Genomic DNA, 15,477 nt, shown 5'->3' with positions numbered 1-15,477 from the left:
AAAACCTAAATTTTAAAATCTGAAAAATAAAGAAACTAAATTTCAAATTCTCTAAGAGTACAGGGACTTATGGGATATTTTAACGTAAACCTTAAACAGGTAAGGCTGATTAAAATTAAGTTGACTGTCAATAACAATCATATAGCATAGCAACATCAGGACAGAAATAGCAGCAATTCATCACAACACAAGAAGCAAATATTGCAATTTCCAGTTAAACAGAACAAAAACTTCAGCATTTTGCTCTCTCAAAGTAATGCTTATTGACCAATGCTTAAAATTTAACTAGCATATAAATCTATTACAATAGTTCATTTTCCAGCAGGATCAAATATACAAGCAAAATCTCTCTTCACCAAAATTATGTTCATACATCCCCCACCCCCTCCTCCCTCAAAAAAAAAAATGTAGTCAACTTATTCCAATGGCATGAGGCAATAATTACTTAGTATCATCTTCACTAAATAAACCAAAGCCTTCTACCTTTATTTGTATTGTTGAGAGACCTCCCATACAAGCTTATCCATGAACTGGCATTTTTTGTCAAATCCCCAACCAGGGTTGCTCTGCATTAGACAAGTTCAAGTTAGATCCGGCAATTTTGGACAGTCATGATTGATCAAACATGGAACATGGCATGACACGGAAAAATTGGAACAAACATGATACAAATATACCAACATGTCAATATACATAAACAGAACTATTAACGTATCAAAATTGATATATTGGATATAGCCCAGAATCTAACATCCCTGCATCAGAATCTGTGAGAAAGGTGATTCCAACCCTTCCATTTTACAAATGATATCAGCAAAGTAAATCCATGACAGCGTTATGCAACTAACTCATTCATACATGGTTCTAGCAGCTAAAATACTAAATTCTGGAATTTTCAATCTACATTGTGCTTTCTCTTATGCTCAATCCAGCTAACTAAAATCATCACCCATGGCTCAGGGGAAGCCAGGAAGGTGACTCATTTCTACCTTTCTTAAAGAGAATTTATACAAAAAAATAAAAAGGACAAACAAAAAAAAAAATTAAAACTTCCACTTTTTTATAGTTCCTGTCTTCTTATGCCTCATGCAAATAGCACCTTTAGGGTTACTTGTAATAACAAAACTCAACCATAAAGCTTGTGCCTGTTAGTGTCTTTAACCTTCTTGAAGTGCCAGGGATCTCATACCTATGGCAGACAAGTTCTTTCCAAATGTGTCAAATCTATTATGCAAGTCCAAAAAGAATATAAGGAAGCTAAAGTTCAAATCCTGTTCACATCACCAGAGAACATGTTCCACAAATGCAATTGTGCATGGAAGTAAACATTAGTTAAGAATAAATAGTAACCTGAAGAGTAAGAACTGCACGATTTGCAAACTGCTTCACAGAAGCAGGTGCACTTTTGGGTATAGTTTTTGCAACTCTTTCTAACTCCTCTTGCTGTTTCTTTGCAGTTACTCTATCAGGTCCGCTGTAGTAATCAATGATCTCTTGCAGTAGAGGCACCTTATCCATTGTTTCCTTGATGGCTTCCTGAAATGTTATGAATGTGGAAAAGATAGTATACAGCTATTCACATGAAGAAGTCATCTACAATAGACTATCAAGAAAAAAGAATTATCGGTGTCCTTTTCCAGAAAATGCAACAGGTCCAAAAAGAATGCCTCCATTCGGAAATGAAGTGCTGATTTTTTCTCCATTAAGCATATAATGAATATTTCTTCCAATATGGAGTTCCACTGTGATTCTTTTGATGTGGAAAACCAACAAAAGCAGAGAGATATTAGTTCTTTGAGAACATCACGTTATACAACAAAGCAATATGTTTGACAGCTGACAAAATACAAGGTTTACCAGAATTGATAAAGTTGTGTTGATTTCACAGGTTAACTCTCCAATTTCTTTAAGAAAATTTGTGTGCTAAAATTTTTTTACCATGACATCCTTAATTCCTTACGGTGATTTACTGACTTAGAAACTAAGGACATAAACTAGTCCAATTTCAACTATAGGATTAACTTAAAGCAGCATGTCCTCCAGAAAGAATTTGATTAAAAAACTTACTATATCAGTAAATAAGAAATATTTCTAGTTCTCCATGTCAATCATATAGAAGAAATACATCCTGTTAACAACGAGTCAAGGTCAAAGAAATAGAATATACCTCCCACTCCTCTTGATTTTCAATTCCTTCATATGACATGAGGAAAGGCTTCACCTTCTCAAGTGCATCTCTAAGAGACATAGGTGGTTTCTCATCAATATCTGGGTTAGTCCCAAACTCTTCCATCAGATATTCAGGTTCGAACTCTATCTGAAACCCAAATAAGTACATAAAAGCTTTGAATCAAGATTCACACAAAAACATCAATGTTTGACAATACAGTCCATGCATATTCTTGTTGCAATGTTCAATTAAGGAAATGGTTGAATTAGTTTGATCTTGTTTCAATTGTTCTTCTTTTAAATGTGCATTATCAATTGTATCTACAACACATAAACCTATTTGTTAGCAATGCTTCGCATTACACAAAATTCTAGTCCAAGGAAAACTTATAGCAACCAAGTATATACCTTCTAAACAATCCTAATGAACCGAGCAAACTGGTAATCATTTAATTACATACCAAAAACGCCTTTATAAACAGTAATTACTAAGAAAAAGAATCAGATGACTTACCAGCCCAAACTGTTATGTAGCACGCAAGTAAACACAAATTTCAATTTTCTTGATTAATCAAAGTAATTGACAATGAGCTCATAATAGCCATCTAATACAAGAATTTTCAAGAACAAACCAAAAATACACTCCTTGAACAACTTCAGGAATATCAAAATATTTGCTGTACATTATCGTCAGAACAAGTGAATCATTGAAAATCAACAAGAATATATTAAATTATTCTGAACAAATTACAGAATGCAAGGGCAGCAATGTGAATATAATTTCACAACAACCAATTAGAGCCTAACATAGCTATAGAGTATTACCAGCCTCGTAGATTATAAAATAAATAAATTACTGAGGCATATCTTTCAGATTAAAACTTATTACTGTAGTTGTCACCCCTAAAGCCCATCTACTATCTTATTCTAGATAAGCCTCAAACAACATAATGACGATTAACAGAAGTTAGAACTCTGTCCCAACCCAGGTTTTTCATTTATACGTTTTCTATCCTAAAACAATTAAAATTCATGGGACAGAATTCGAATCCTTAACATCATACATACAAATTAATCCTCGTTTTTCAATCAAGTTAACTGAATACTTTACATCATTTATCATACTCTCTGTTGCAAACTAAAGTTACCTTCGTATTTAAAATAAAAGCACAAACACAAGTAAATGAACTTCCAAATTAACATTGAGACCTTATACAAGGTATTAGACATGGTGATAACTGTGAACATAGGACTAACTCTAATTCTAATCTAGCAATCGCCAGCTTTGACTAAGAATGCCATTAAAGCAGACTATGAAGCAAGAAAAGCACTCCCATCCCTAGTCCCCACCCCCATATTAAATTGTTAATCCCATCCCTTCCCATAACAACGAGTAAGGGAAAGATTTGCCCACACTAGCCAACCCCCTCCTTTACCATACAGGAAATCAGACTCTCCACCCTTAATATTATTCTGCTACACAGTAACTCTATTTTCAGATAGGAATTCTCTGCAATTTATCTAAAATAAAATATACTTAAAACATTCCCTGAGTCCAATTCTACACAAATTACAAGAAAATTTAGTCTATAATATATATATCACCAGGCCAATTCTCTTTCAGCTGATAGCATACATAGCAAAAAGAAAACATTTTAATATCTAATCCTAATGAATGATAATAATCATGGAACAAAATTTTAAGAGGTGAACAACTCACCATAAAGTTGGTATGCAAAGCTTCCAAGTAGGCATCATCCATAGGAGAAGGCAAAACTCTACTGCTCATCTCTTCAAACCCTTCAACCAACTTATTCATACTGTCAGCTCCAATAGTTTCGGCCAACCTCTCCCCATCCGCATTGTTCCCTAAGTAAAGTTCATCTCTAAGCTCTTTAACAGCTTCCTCCTCTTCCCTTGTGTCTTCTCCCTCCCTTCTTCCTCTTCCCCTACCCATTTGCGCACCTCTACCTCTACCCCTACCTCTTCCTCTACCTCCACTCCTACCCATATCCTCCCTTTCATCACTTTCACTTTTCCTTGAAAGAATGCCCATTGCTTTCTTTACTGCTTCTTCCTTACTCAACCGGGGCGAAGGAGGCTGTTGTTGTTGTTGCTGCTGCTGCTGCTGCTGCTGCTTCTGCTTCTGCCTGATATGCCTATTTTCTTCCTTGGTCTGCAAGACAGGCTCTGGTTGTTTCACGGGCTTGCCCCGCCCAGCACCCGATAATGAGGCGACTGAGGGTGTGCTAGGTGAAAGAGTTCGCTCACTCGACTGAACCGACTCAGCAGGTAGCTTGGCAGACGAATCAGTTTCAATCTCATCCTGTTTCATAACAAAGATCGGCTGCTTTGCTTCCCTCGGAGGCGGCGGAGGCGGAGGTGTCTGCCGAAGTGACTCATTGGTGACTCGGCCTCGACCAGACCCATTTTGGGAAACAAAAGAAGAGAAAGAAGGGATAATAGGTTCAGACGAAAAGGGTATTCCTCTTCCACGGCCATGGCCTAATCCAACAGCTTGTGATTCAGCCGAGTCACGCTTCGTGTCCTCTGAATCAGGTTTTCCAAGGGCTGGAGTGAAACCACCGAACGTACCAGAAGGGGAGGCGCCCCCACGGCCGCGGCCTCTGCCACGGCCGTCACCGGAGCTGGAGGAAGCGGAGAAAGGGGAGGAGGATTGGAAGAGAAAAGAGGTGCGTTTGGTAAGAGATGTAAGGTAGTGATTGGTAGGGTTAGAGAAGGTCCTGCCAATGGTTCCTCTCATTTGGGATCGGTCGACTGAAGATTACACTTCCACTACGGCTAAAACGAAACCACGGGTTACAATAGGTTAGAGCTAAATTAAAATATAAATTTTAGCGTTAAAAATACCATCCAGGCACCTCTACTAGTAATCAAATTATATTTTGCACCTAACAAATTAGTTTATACATTAATTAGAATAGCAAATTAGTCCTTTTGATTAAAATTTTCATCTATTTGTATTGTTAAAAACGGGTGTGGCTAACAAAACAACCTGATAGTTATACATGACATGTCACATATAAATCATACTAACATATGGGGACTAGTTTTAAAGTAGAAATCAATGAAATTTTTAACAGATTAATCAATTTGCTTTTTGATTCAACATATAAAGATTAATTTACCCCTTTTTTAGTAAATGGGGGAAAATGCAATATAATTCATAATACAATAATTTTAACGTTTAGACGAAGGCTTAAATTACATTGGTCAGGTTAATTTCGGGCTGTGTGGAGTAAGATTGAACCAATTTGTTTTTAAGATTTTAAGTTTAAATCATTTTGTCGGTAAAAAGTATCATGAAGGCCCCTACATTAGGAGTCAATTTACATTTTGCCTCATCTGCTAAAAAATGGGTAAATTAGTCCCTATATATTAGATCAAAGAGCAAATTGATCATTGTGTTAAAATTTTCATCCATTTATACTATTAAAATTTATTATTATACGCCAATATGAGGTACAAGTGACTTAAATGAAAACTTTTAAATAGCTCAAAGACTATTTTGTAACTTTTTGAATTTGAGTGACCAAAATGTAAACTTACTAATAATTTAAGGGTAAACACAGTAAAAGTTACCCAACTATGAACTAAAAGTTACCCAACTATGAAAAGTTGCAGATCATCCAACTATTCAAATTTGCTATTTTTTATGACATGCAAACTAAGGTAAAAATGGAAATAGGCAAAAATCCAAAATAGTTGTGTGACCAAAAAAGACAAAAATGAATAGTTGAGTGATCATTTTGTAAATTTTCATAATTGGGTGACTGTTTTGTAACTTTTCATAGTTCGGTGACCAAAAAAGAAAACAAACATAATTAGGTGACTACTAATGTAGTTTACCCATAATTTAATGACCTTAGGTGTAATTTGCCCTAAAAAGTAATAATTGTTCAATATCTCAAGAGAGATATCGCGAGTCTTGGTGACTTGGTCGATATATAATATAGCCACATTTACTGTAACAAACCCTTAATTCCAGAAAATAAAAAACCTCAGATACTTGGCCGAGGAAGAAGGCAAAGCACAGCCAAAATGTCGTCGTTTTTGCAATCACTTTTGGATCCGAAGAAGAGCTGGTTAGCTTCTCTGCATATGAAAGCCCTTACCACACGCCTCCGCAAATACGGTACGGTTTTCCCCCAAAAAACCCTAACCTTAATCTCATCTCCTTTGTTTCTTAATTTCAGTTAAAACCTATTCGGTAATTTGTTTAGGCCTTCGTTACGACGATCTGTACGATCCTTACTATGACTTGGATATCAAGGAGGCGTTGAATCGGCTGCCCCGTGAGATTGTCGATGCTCGTAACCAACGCCTTAAGCGTGCAATGGATCTCTCCATGAAGCACGAGTATCTCCCCGAAGATCTTCAGGTTTTTCTTTTTTTTTCTTTTTTTCTTAAATCAGTGAAGATTTTTTGAGAAATCTTATTTGAGTATTTTATCTTAGAGGATTGACGGTTTTTTTTTCTGTAATTGTGAATAAAAATTAGCTTTTTAATGTCTGGAACCTTGAATAAATCCTATTATAAATCCTATTGCCTTTAAATTTATGTCATTGATACCTGTAATTTTATATATATATATAAAAAGAGAAAAATCTTGATAAGGTATGTATGCTTTTGATTTCTGCTGCCTAATTCTATAGTTAATACAATTGGATATAGAAGCCTAAATTACTGTAAATTATTAGAATGGAAGTTGCAAAGTCCAAACAAAACTCTTTTTTACATAGAAAGCACAATCCCTGACTAAGGCTATTTAACAAACTCTATGCAGAGCTAGGAACTAGTATATTATAATTCATTTTAGTACGATTAAGCTATGACTATTTTTGTTAACATTAGTTGCTATGTTTGATTATGTTTATAATGACCCATATATGCTTGCCACTTTTTTTCATTTTGTAAGAAGAAAGGGATTGAGGAAAAACAGCATTCTATAAGTTTTTTTGGCTTGAAAATGCATAATCAATTCTAATTCATTGGATTTTATCTTTCCTTTGCAGAAAATGCAGACACCATTTAGGAGCTATCTTCAAGATATGCTTGCTCTTGTAAGTTCTTGTATATTAAAAGTTCTGTTGATAACTTGACTTGGATTTTGTTTGCATTGTTTGCATTGTTTGGCTTTGGCTATTCATGAAATTTCAGTGTGCAATATATGTTTGGCTCAGTTATTCTAAGTTTGCCTAAAAAAGATAGTAAACCATATACTTGTCAAATATGTATCCTAACCATATACTTGTCAAATATGTATCCTACATGTGTACTTTAGAAAAACTGATAATTGGAGTAATTTTGACATGATACAACCTGTAATTTATATGAGGTAGTAATTAGTATGTTTTAATATTATTGTATTATTACTTGGTATGTTTTGACAAACATAATCTATAAAGTAATAGTCCTAATTTATATTTCTATGTTTTTATCTGAGTAGGGAATCACTGCTTATAACGCACTTTTAGTGGTCTTTGCCTCAGTTTTACTAGTCATACTACCGACAATCTTTATGATTATTTCTAGATTCAGTGCCGACATATCCCAGTATTTAAGCTGTAAAGATTTCTAGGAATAGCTGTATTGAATCGAATTGTCTTTTTAGTTGTTGTATTAAGTTTTGAAATGATAAAAGTTTTTGCTTATATCTTGTAGGTGAAGAAGGAGAGAGCAGAGCGAGAAGCATTGGGAGCTTTGCCTCTGTATCAGCGAACCATTCCTTAAGGGTTTTCATGCCGTATCTCATAGTCATTGCTGTTGAAATTTGTGTTTGATTATCTTTATTTGCGTATGGTATTTTGATAGCGGAAGTGGACTGAATTTTTACAATTCCTGTTTTGGTTGGTTTACACAGTCATCTGTGTCAGTTTTTGAACTGAATCACTTATTTAGGTTTAAGTCTGTTGGCAGTGTCCCAATAATATACAGAACTGTGAACCACATTTTACGCATTCAATGCACGCAAAGCAATTCTAGAATAAACAAAGCCTTTGAACTTTGATTGTTAGAGCAAATCTGTAGATTGCATGCCCTGATGTCATTCTTTTTTGTTAATGTTACTCAAGGTTTTCAGAACTAATGACCTTTGGTCAATCTGTCAGACCACCGGCTATTGGTCCGATAAGTTTGGTCAATCTGATCGGTTTATCCATTGCAATTGAATAAATTGTTTTAAAAAATTATAATATTAAAAATATTGAAAAATAGAGAAAGCTTATACAATTAGCTTTTTAGTTTTTCGGATTGATATCTTGGTTGGTTTTTGTTCTAATTAGCTGTTAAGCTCAGGTTTTGAAAATAGTGATGTTAATGTTATAGTCTAGTGGGGATTTAAGTTCCATTTGATGGATAATAATGAGATTAGTTATTGTAATGATATTAATGTAATGATAATGGTGAGGTGAATTATAGTTAGATAATGACATTTTTTAATATAATTTTAGGGGTAAGAGATGGGTCACAAAACTTGATTTCATGTTAGACGGGTGTCCAATAAGTAATTTAATTATCATTCCATGCAAGTCACGAGATAGTGAGAGATAATGAACTTTTTTTTTAATGCTATGAGACTATTATAATTTATTAGAGAATGATTTTTTGTGAATGCTGTGAGACTGTTATAATTTATTATATAATTTAACTAAAAGTGAAATCAATTACAAAGTGGAAAATAAAATAATAAAAGACTTTCCACATAGGTCTCCTGTGTTACAATTCAAGCATCACACATACAACATTATTTGGTAATTAATTCTCAGGACATAAAAGTGAACACCTTTCACCAATCCTGTGAGATTTTCGTTGATACAAAAAAATATTGGTAACTGTTTTAAGTTTTATATTAATCAATTGGTCGGTACAATATAGTATAAAGCTTTATCGCCTTCACATTCTTGTGCAATGATACCCAACACATAATATGAATACGTATAATTTTTTAAATATACATAAAAAAAAAAAAGAAAAATAATAATTTTAGCTCTTGCTTTTAATAATTTAATCATGATGCAATCACCCCTAAACAAAATATGATTTTAGCAGGGATGAAGGGCATGTTTCCTTCCCCTAATTAAAAGGAAAGAAACATACATGGTTTTTCATTACAAACATCCAAATGAAAAATCTACAAGAAACATCAACTAAATTTTTATGGCATTTGTTTTCTAGAAGCAAACAGTCCCAAGACGAACATACCGAAACTAACATGTATGCAGAATCATGTAGCAAAAACCAGTATTTTAGCCACATAAATTCACATCATAAAAAAGGGAGGCATTAATATGTAATACCTTACTCTAAAGTGCAGGTCTTGATCATTGATCTTTGCTACCATCTTCTTCATAATAGCTTCTACTCTCATTACTGTTACCTTTTGAAACAATGCAAGGAGTGAGAGGTGGAAATGAAGGCACGGCTTTTAGCAAGAATTTACGGCCACTTCTTAACGATCCCGAAGAGCTTGACCCGAGCTGATGCAATTTGTGAGGAGGTGAAACTCGTTTTCCGTTCGGGGAACTTGCTTTCACGGACTTTAAAGGTGTAGAAGTGTCTTTCAACATCTCAGGTGTATCATCCTCCAAAATGTCATATAGTCCACCGTCGGAGTCGAGCTGTTGAAGCTCTTTGTCTATAGGGGATTTTGGTGTAATAGGTGAACTGCGCCAACGAAGGGAACCTCCTAAAGTAAAACAACCACTTCTAGGACCTAAATTCAATCGTGAAAGATTTGTCAATTCCCTTGGTTTAGATGATGATGAATCTATAATAATCGAGGGATGATTTGGTAGCGGAGTCTGATGACAGTCATCAGCAAGTATGTTGTCTGCATTATTGTAGTTGACTTTGTCATGGTAAGAACCGACATACAAATTTTCTTTACTTGTTTCCAGAAGTATGTCATTGGTATTAGAAGTCCTTGGAGATTTTGCAAGTGATACATTAGTAGGATCAGACTCGGGTGATGGAAGGCATCTCATAGGAAGAAGTCCGGATACAGAGGCATTCTTTCCATGACTGTATAGAAAGTTAATCAGTAAATAAAGTTGAATTGGTATATGAAACTAGAATGTCATAATCGCAAATCTTACTCTGAGTGTTCGAATGAAGGTGTCGTAGGTGTAAGATAGTGTGGATTACACAACTCAGAATGCAAGAAATCCTTCTTAACCGCGACTGTACTTTCCGATAGCTCCCCGACACCTCTTTTCACGATTGCTTCAGTCACATAATAATCTGGAAACATAGAAATAAGGATTACATACCGAAAGATACTAATCTTCAGCTACTATATACCCTAAAACAATGTTGGAACGAGTGAGCATATTTCTCTATTTTCTAGTTTTGGAGATAAAAGACGAAAATGCATTGAGAGACAAAATTCTAAATGATAATTCTTACAAACTCACCTTCCTTCTTGCCATAAACATTTTTGCACCCCTCACATCGACATCCAATGGAGCAACCAACATTAGCCTTAATATATAAAATAGTTTCATAAGTCCAGCAAAGATTTACTAAGAGATGACATGGAAAGCATGGCAAGATCATTCAGGCAACTGTAAATTCCAGACCTGGTAGCATTCACAATATTTTTTCAGACACATTGACCTTTTGCAATTGCACCCTCTTTTGTGTCTTGCTGAGGATGGCGTCTTCCAGTTTCCATCTTCCTATACATGAAAAATATGACCGAAATTAGTAAATTTGAACCAAAAGAAAAACCTCTCTGTTTCGGGCTGAGTTCATTTATACCCTGCTGTTTACTGGAACCTCAGTGACTGGTTGTACAATCTTGGGAGCAAATGCTAGTGGATTACGCGATTCAATTTGTTGGCGTGTTTCAAGAACAGTACTTTCATACTCAGGTCTGTTGAAGCAACCTTGACATGAACAAGGTTCAGCACAATAGATACCGGCAGCAAAACAGTCACAATAGCTTCAAAGGAATAAGGAGGACAAAGTTAGCATATGTAACACTAAAAATAGTTACGTAAGCAGATGTCAACAAAGTAAAAGCAGAATTACTTACAGTTTCAAGCATTTGCTCTTCTTGCAATTGCAACGCTTGCAACCCTCATCGCTTTCTGATAACTTCTTCCTACAGAAGCATAAATGATCCTACTTATAGAGGGAACGTTATAACTATCAAATCAGCAAGTAGTGCTTACCTTTTATTTTTGGGACTTTGTGGGTTAAACACCTTGTTAATATCTCCATCCCCTGAGCTAAGCTTCCTTTTTGTGTTTACGGTCATGTGACACTCTATTGACTCCATGGTGCAAAGTGATTCAGAAGCTGCAGAACCTTCAATTGTAGAAACCTTTGCTTCAAGTGTTCTATCCTGAGGAGCAGTTGATACTTTCTCAAATGCATCCGAGCAATTCTCCATGTTTTCCATTGACTGACAACTCGTAATAGATGCTGATTTTATGCCCTCCGTACCCATGGAATCCACTGCCAGCTTCATGCTCACAGTTCCACCTTGATCTGTTGGTATATCATTAAAAATGCTGTTTAAGTGTAAGCCAATACCTGACGGCTTGGAAACAGTTAAGGAAGACCTATTGTCATAGCTCTGGGGAATCATGTTTATCGCTAATTGGGACAAGTTAACTAGTCGTCTCTTTCTTGATGTACTTAAATCCACATGAGATGAACCCAAACCCTCTGTTTTTGAAGATGTAGCAAGTGGCACTGAAGTGATCACATCATTTACTAGATTTGGAGAACTGCTGCAGTTTGCTGTAGGTTCTGGTTGAGGTTCTCCAAATTGAAGGCAACGCCTACTCATGCCACGTAGGTGTTCGATGGCCTGCAAGTACTGGTGTCATTATTCCATTGCAAAATGAAAATCCTAGTAGCATTTAATAACCAAAACAAAGCTAAAAATATGGATTCAGTTAATATAATTAATCTCCATATATCAGAGCTACTTTAAATATTTTATACCGCAAGATCATGTGTAGTGTCATAAAATGGAGCATCTGTGACTCCTCCAACATTTTCAGCAAAACCTTCATATGGCTGAACCATTTGTAAAGATCCAGGCTGCAGTTGAAGGAAACCATCACATCCATAACCATCATCTTCTACTCCTTTCTGTAAAAGAGAAGAAAAGACTGTGAAATGAGCATACATGGTACTATTTCCCACCTTGATTTAGGACAATAGAAATCAAGCATTACCTGAGGGTTCAAGTTTTTACTTTCTTTTTCCTGAGAAGAAAGATCAAACATATCAGAATCAATTTGTCGGCATCCATCAGATATACCTTGACCACCATGTTGATCTTCTTTTATCTTCAATGGCTCAATGTCAAAGGTTTCAAGGCCTTTTTCACTCTGCCCCGACAGCAATTGAACTGCACCAGCTTCTCTCCCTGAGTAATGTTTGTCAACAGATTCTAAATTCTTTGAGCATGGCAAACCATTTGCTGATGATTCAAGCACATTATTAGATTGTTTCAAATTTAAGTTAACTGAATATGCAGAGTTAACACAATCAGCTTCCACAGGGTCGGCCAAGTATTCATCAACACATCCAGATGAACTACTAGGTTGGACTGACATAGAATCCTTGGTATCATCCTCCTTAACATCAACGATCATTTCTCGGTGCAATTCACTAACAGATCTTTCCAAATCACCAGGCCTATTGGTACTTTGCTTGTCTCCTTTAACATTTTGAGATACTTCCACATTGGATGACTGAGGCCTGGAATAAGGATAATTTCAGTGCAATCAGAGCTCAAACAAGGAGCTATTCAAGTGGAAAACAATAAAGCCAAAATCCTAGGGGTGACAAACCTTTTCAGAGTATTTATACGCGGAGATGTAAAAACTAGAGGGGGAGAACTGAGTCCCAAGAACCTTGGTGCTACATGGGGTACCTTGTCATGCTTTATAGGAGATAGATTGCTAACAAAATTGGAAAAAGGGGATTCCTGAAATCAAAGTAAAATAATGATAAACAAGATGTCTAAAAATTCATGAAAAAGGAAAATGGTATCCACTTGCAAAGCCTATGCAGTTATATTGATAAGTAACTAGTGAAAAAGAAAAAGCAAGGTGGCAACTGCAAAGTAATGGAACTTAATCAAAATCAAGTTTGAAGGTTTTTGCAAAGTAATGGAACTCAACCCTAAAGCATATGAATATGATAATTGCCTTCAAATCATTCCCGCTTTTTGGTAACCAAAACCGGCACATAACAAAACAAATAACTCATCCAAAGATTCCAAACAGAAGGAAACACAACACTATTACCTTGTGCTAAATCTAAAACCTCAATAATTTAAACATCCATGCAGCATTTACTCATCGAAGAAACCATTTTTTCTTTCCCGGATACCTCCTCTAACAAAATAGCATCCATAAATCTACTTCAAAGTTCAAAAGCAAGCCACCATTCAATTAGAGAACAGTCACATCCTTTTCTTTTTTTTTTTTGCAAAGTTTAGTGTTTTATCACTTCATTGAAATAAACCTCCCAATTCCTCTACAAAAAAAAATTCACAAATAAACCCACTAAATTAGTGAAATTGTAGTCAAAACCTAAGTCAAATCACAATTCCACGAACAAAAATAAAATTGTCACTTTAACCAAACATCTTATGTTCACCGATCCCCAGCCCCCTTTCCCAAACGTTAGCAACATTAACTTACAAACTCCAAATTTAAATCAGATACTAAGAAAAAAGAATCCCATCAAGCAGCAACATTTACCCCTCAAAAAAATCTAAAATCAAAGCCAAAAAAAGAGTAATAACTATCAAAAGAGAAAGATTACTTGAACTGGGGAAAAAGAAGAAGAGGGTGCAGCAGAAGAAGAAGGAATTGGGGATTTAGTAGGTTCAGGAGAATCCATGCTTTGATAGCCTAACCCTAAGCTGTCCCTGCATTTCCACTGTGATTTTTGTTTTTTTTTCCTCTCTTTTTTTTAATTTTTTTCTCTCCCTTTAATCTGCAGAATTTTGACGTTGAAGATTTGTCAATAATTTTTTTATATAATTTTGGTTTTAATTTTGCTTTAAAATGAAAAAAAATGCTTGAGGGAGACGTAGGCTAAGAGAGAACAAAAGGCGGGCATTCAAAAACCGAGCGGGAACATCCCTCGGCCTTTCTATTGGATAACTTTCTGGGCCTTTTTCAGCTGGGCCTTTTGCTCTCTTTTTTTCCTATTATTTTCTTAATTTTGTTCTTAAAAATTAGGAATTATTTTCATTATTTATTCTATTTTAATTTTCACTATGTATGAAGTATCAACATTGTTCAAATATATTCATACTTTAAATTCGGATATATTTTTTATTTTAATTCAATTACGCTTTATAATGCTTATTTTTAATTATTTAATTTAATATATTTCCTATCACTATATTTTGTAAAAATTTAAGATTTTATTCTTAAAGTTGCATTACAAATAAATACTACATATAAATTTTCATTTCATATTTTATTCTAATTTAAGTTTAGATCTATTCAAATTTATTTTAATCTAACTTAAAATATGATCCTCAAATTATTAATTTGATTATATTTTTATTCAATAATACTTTTTTTATACTCACACTTGTAATCATTCTTATATTTTTTAAAAAATATAAGGATAAATATTAAATTTACACATGAACTTTAGTTTAATGTGCAATTTAATATATAAATTTTGATTTGATGCAATTATATACATGAAATTTGAATTACAATTTATATGTATAAATAAAACTTTAATTTTGATTCAATTATACACATTTAAAAAATAAATAAATAATTATTATTATATTAAATTAATATAATTATTTGTGTATGCAATATATCAATATAAAATTATGCTAATTCAATAACGTTACTAATAATTTATAAAAATTCAATCAAATCAAAATTTAATATATATATAAATTAAAATCAATATATAATTTTTTAATAATTTTCCCTCAAAATTTACTCCAACCTCTACATTATAACGGGGCCATTAGGAATTCCCGAAAATGTCAACCATTTGTGATCCAAGTTACATCATTTGGAAGATCTCACTTTATTTTTGTTAATTAATACTAATCTAATATGACAAAAAAGAAAAAAAACAATGGAATTAAATCAGAAATAAAGCATGTATACTTTGCATAATATAAGAAGAGATTTATAAGCACAATCACTCAATTAGAAAATTTTGCAACTTAATTAGGTCAAAATTATTCATTGAGATTAACTGAAAACAATTAAATTCAAAATTTTAATTAAAGTTAATTGAAATTAATTAACATTAAGGAATTGAAAAAAA

At 34.1% G+C, this 15,477-nt stretch overlaps 3 protein-coding genes across 3 annotated transcripts; 1 reads left to right on the top strand and 2 right to left on the bottom strand.

The window, feature by feature from the left end:
* Positions 1-176: 176 nt before the first annotated feature.
* On the bottom strand, positions 177-4,992 carry LOC107937191 (DDRGK domain-containing protein 1). The gene is made up of 4 exons (XM_016870044.2): positions 3,890-4,992; positions 2,168-2,317; positions 1,351-1,536; positions 177-566 (listed from the first exon to the last, which is right to left on the bottom strand). The coding sequence occupies exons 1-4, from the start codon at positions 4,931-4,933 to the stop codon at positions 486-488; spliced, it is 1,461 nt and encodes a 486-aa protein (XP_016725533.1). The 5' UTR covers positions 4,934-4,992; the 3' UTR covers positions 177-485.
* Positions 4,993-5,980: 988 nt separating this feature from the next.
* Positions 5,981-8,198, top strand: LOC107937176 (cytochrome b-c1 complex subunit 7-2, mitochondrial). The gene is made up of 4 exons (XM_016870020.2): positions 5,981-6,325; positions 6,414-6,571; positions 7,206-7,253; positions 7,855-8,198. The coding sequence occupies exons 1-4, from the start codon at positions 6,232-6,234 to the stop codon at positions 7,921-7,923; spliced, it is 369 nt and encodes a 122-aa protein (XP_016725509.1). The 5' UTR covers positions 5,981-6,231; the 3' UTR covers positions 7,924-8,198.
* A 968-nt stretch (positions 8,199-9,166) lies between these two features.
* Positions 9,167-14,288, bottom strand: LOC107937202 (CRC domain-containing protein TSO1). Its single transcript, XM_016870058.2, has 11 exons — positions 13,987-14,288; positions 13,005-13,141; positions 12,384-12,912; positions 12,148-12,297; positions 11,367-12,010; positions 11,228-11,296; positions 10,951-11,134; positions 10,770-10,868; positions 10,605-10,671; positions 10,287-10,431; positions 9,167-10,212 (listed from the first exon to the last, which is right to left on the bottom strand). Exons 1-11 carry the CDS (start codon positions 14,062-14,064, stop codon positions 9,513-9,515), a joined length of 2,802 nt encoding a protein of 933 aa, XP_016725547.1. The 5' UTR covers positions 14,065-14,288; the 3' UTR covers positions 9,167-9,512.
* Positions 14,289-15,477: the final 1,189 nt, after the last annotated feature.

Source organism: Gossypium hirsutum, chromosome D13 (assembly GCF_007990345.1).
Source record: "Gossypium hirsutum isolate 1008001.06 chromosome D13, Gossypium_hirsutum_v2.1, whole genome shotgun sequence".
Lineage (NCBI taxonomy): Eukaryota > Viridiplantae > Streptophyta > Magnoliopsida > Malvales > Malvaceae > Gossypium > Gossypium hirsutum.
The sequence above is the reverse complement of the archived record's forward strand: the minus strand, read 5'-3'. Positions and strand labels throughout refer to the sequence as shown.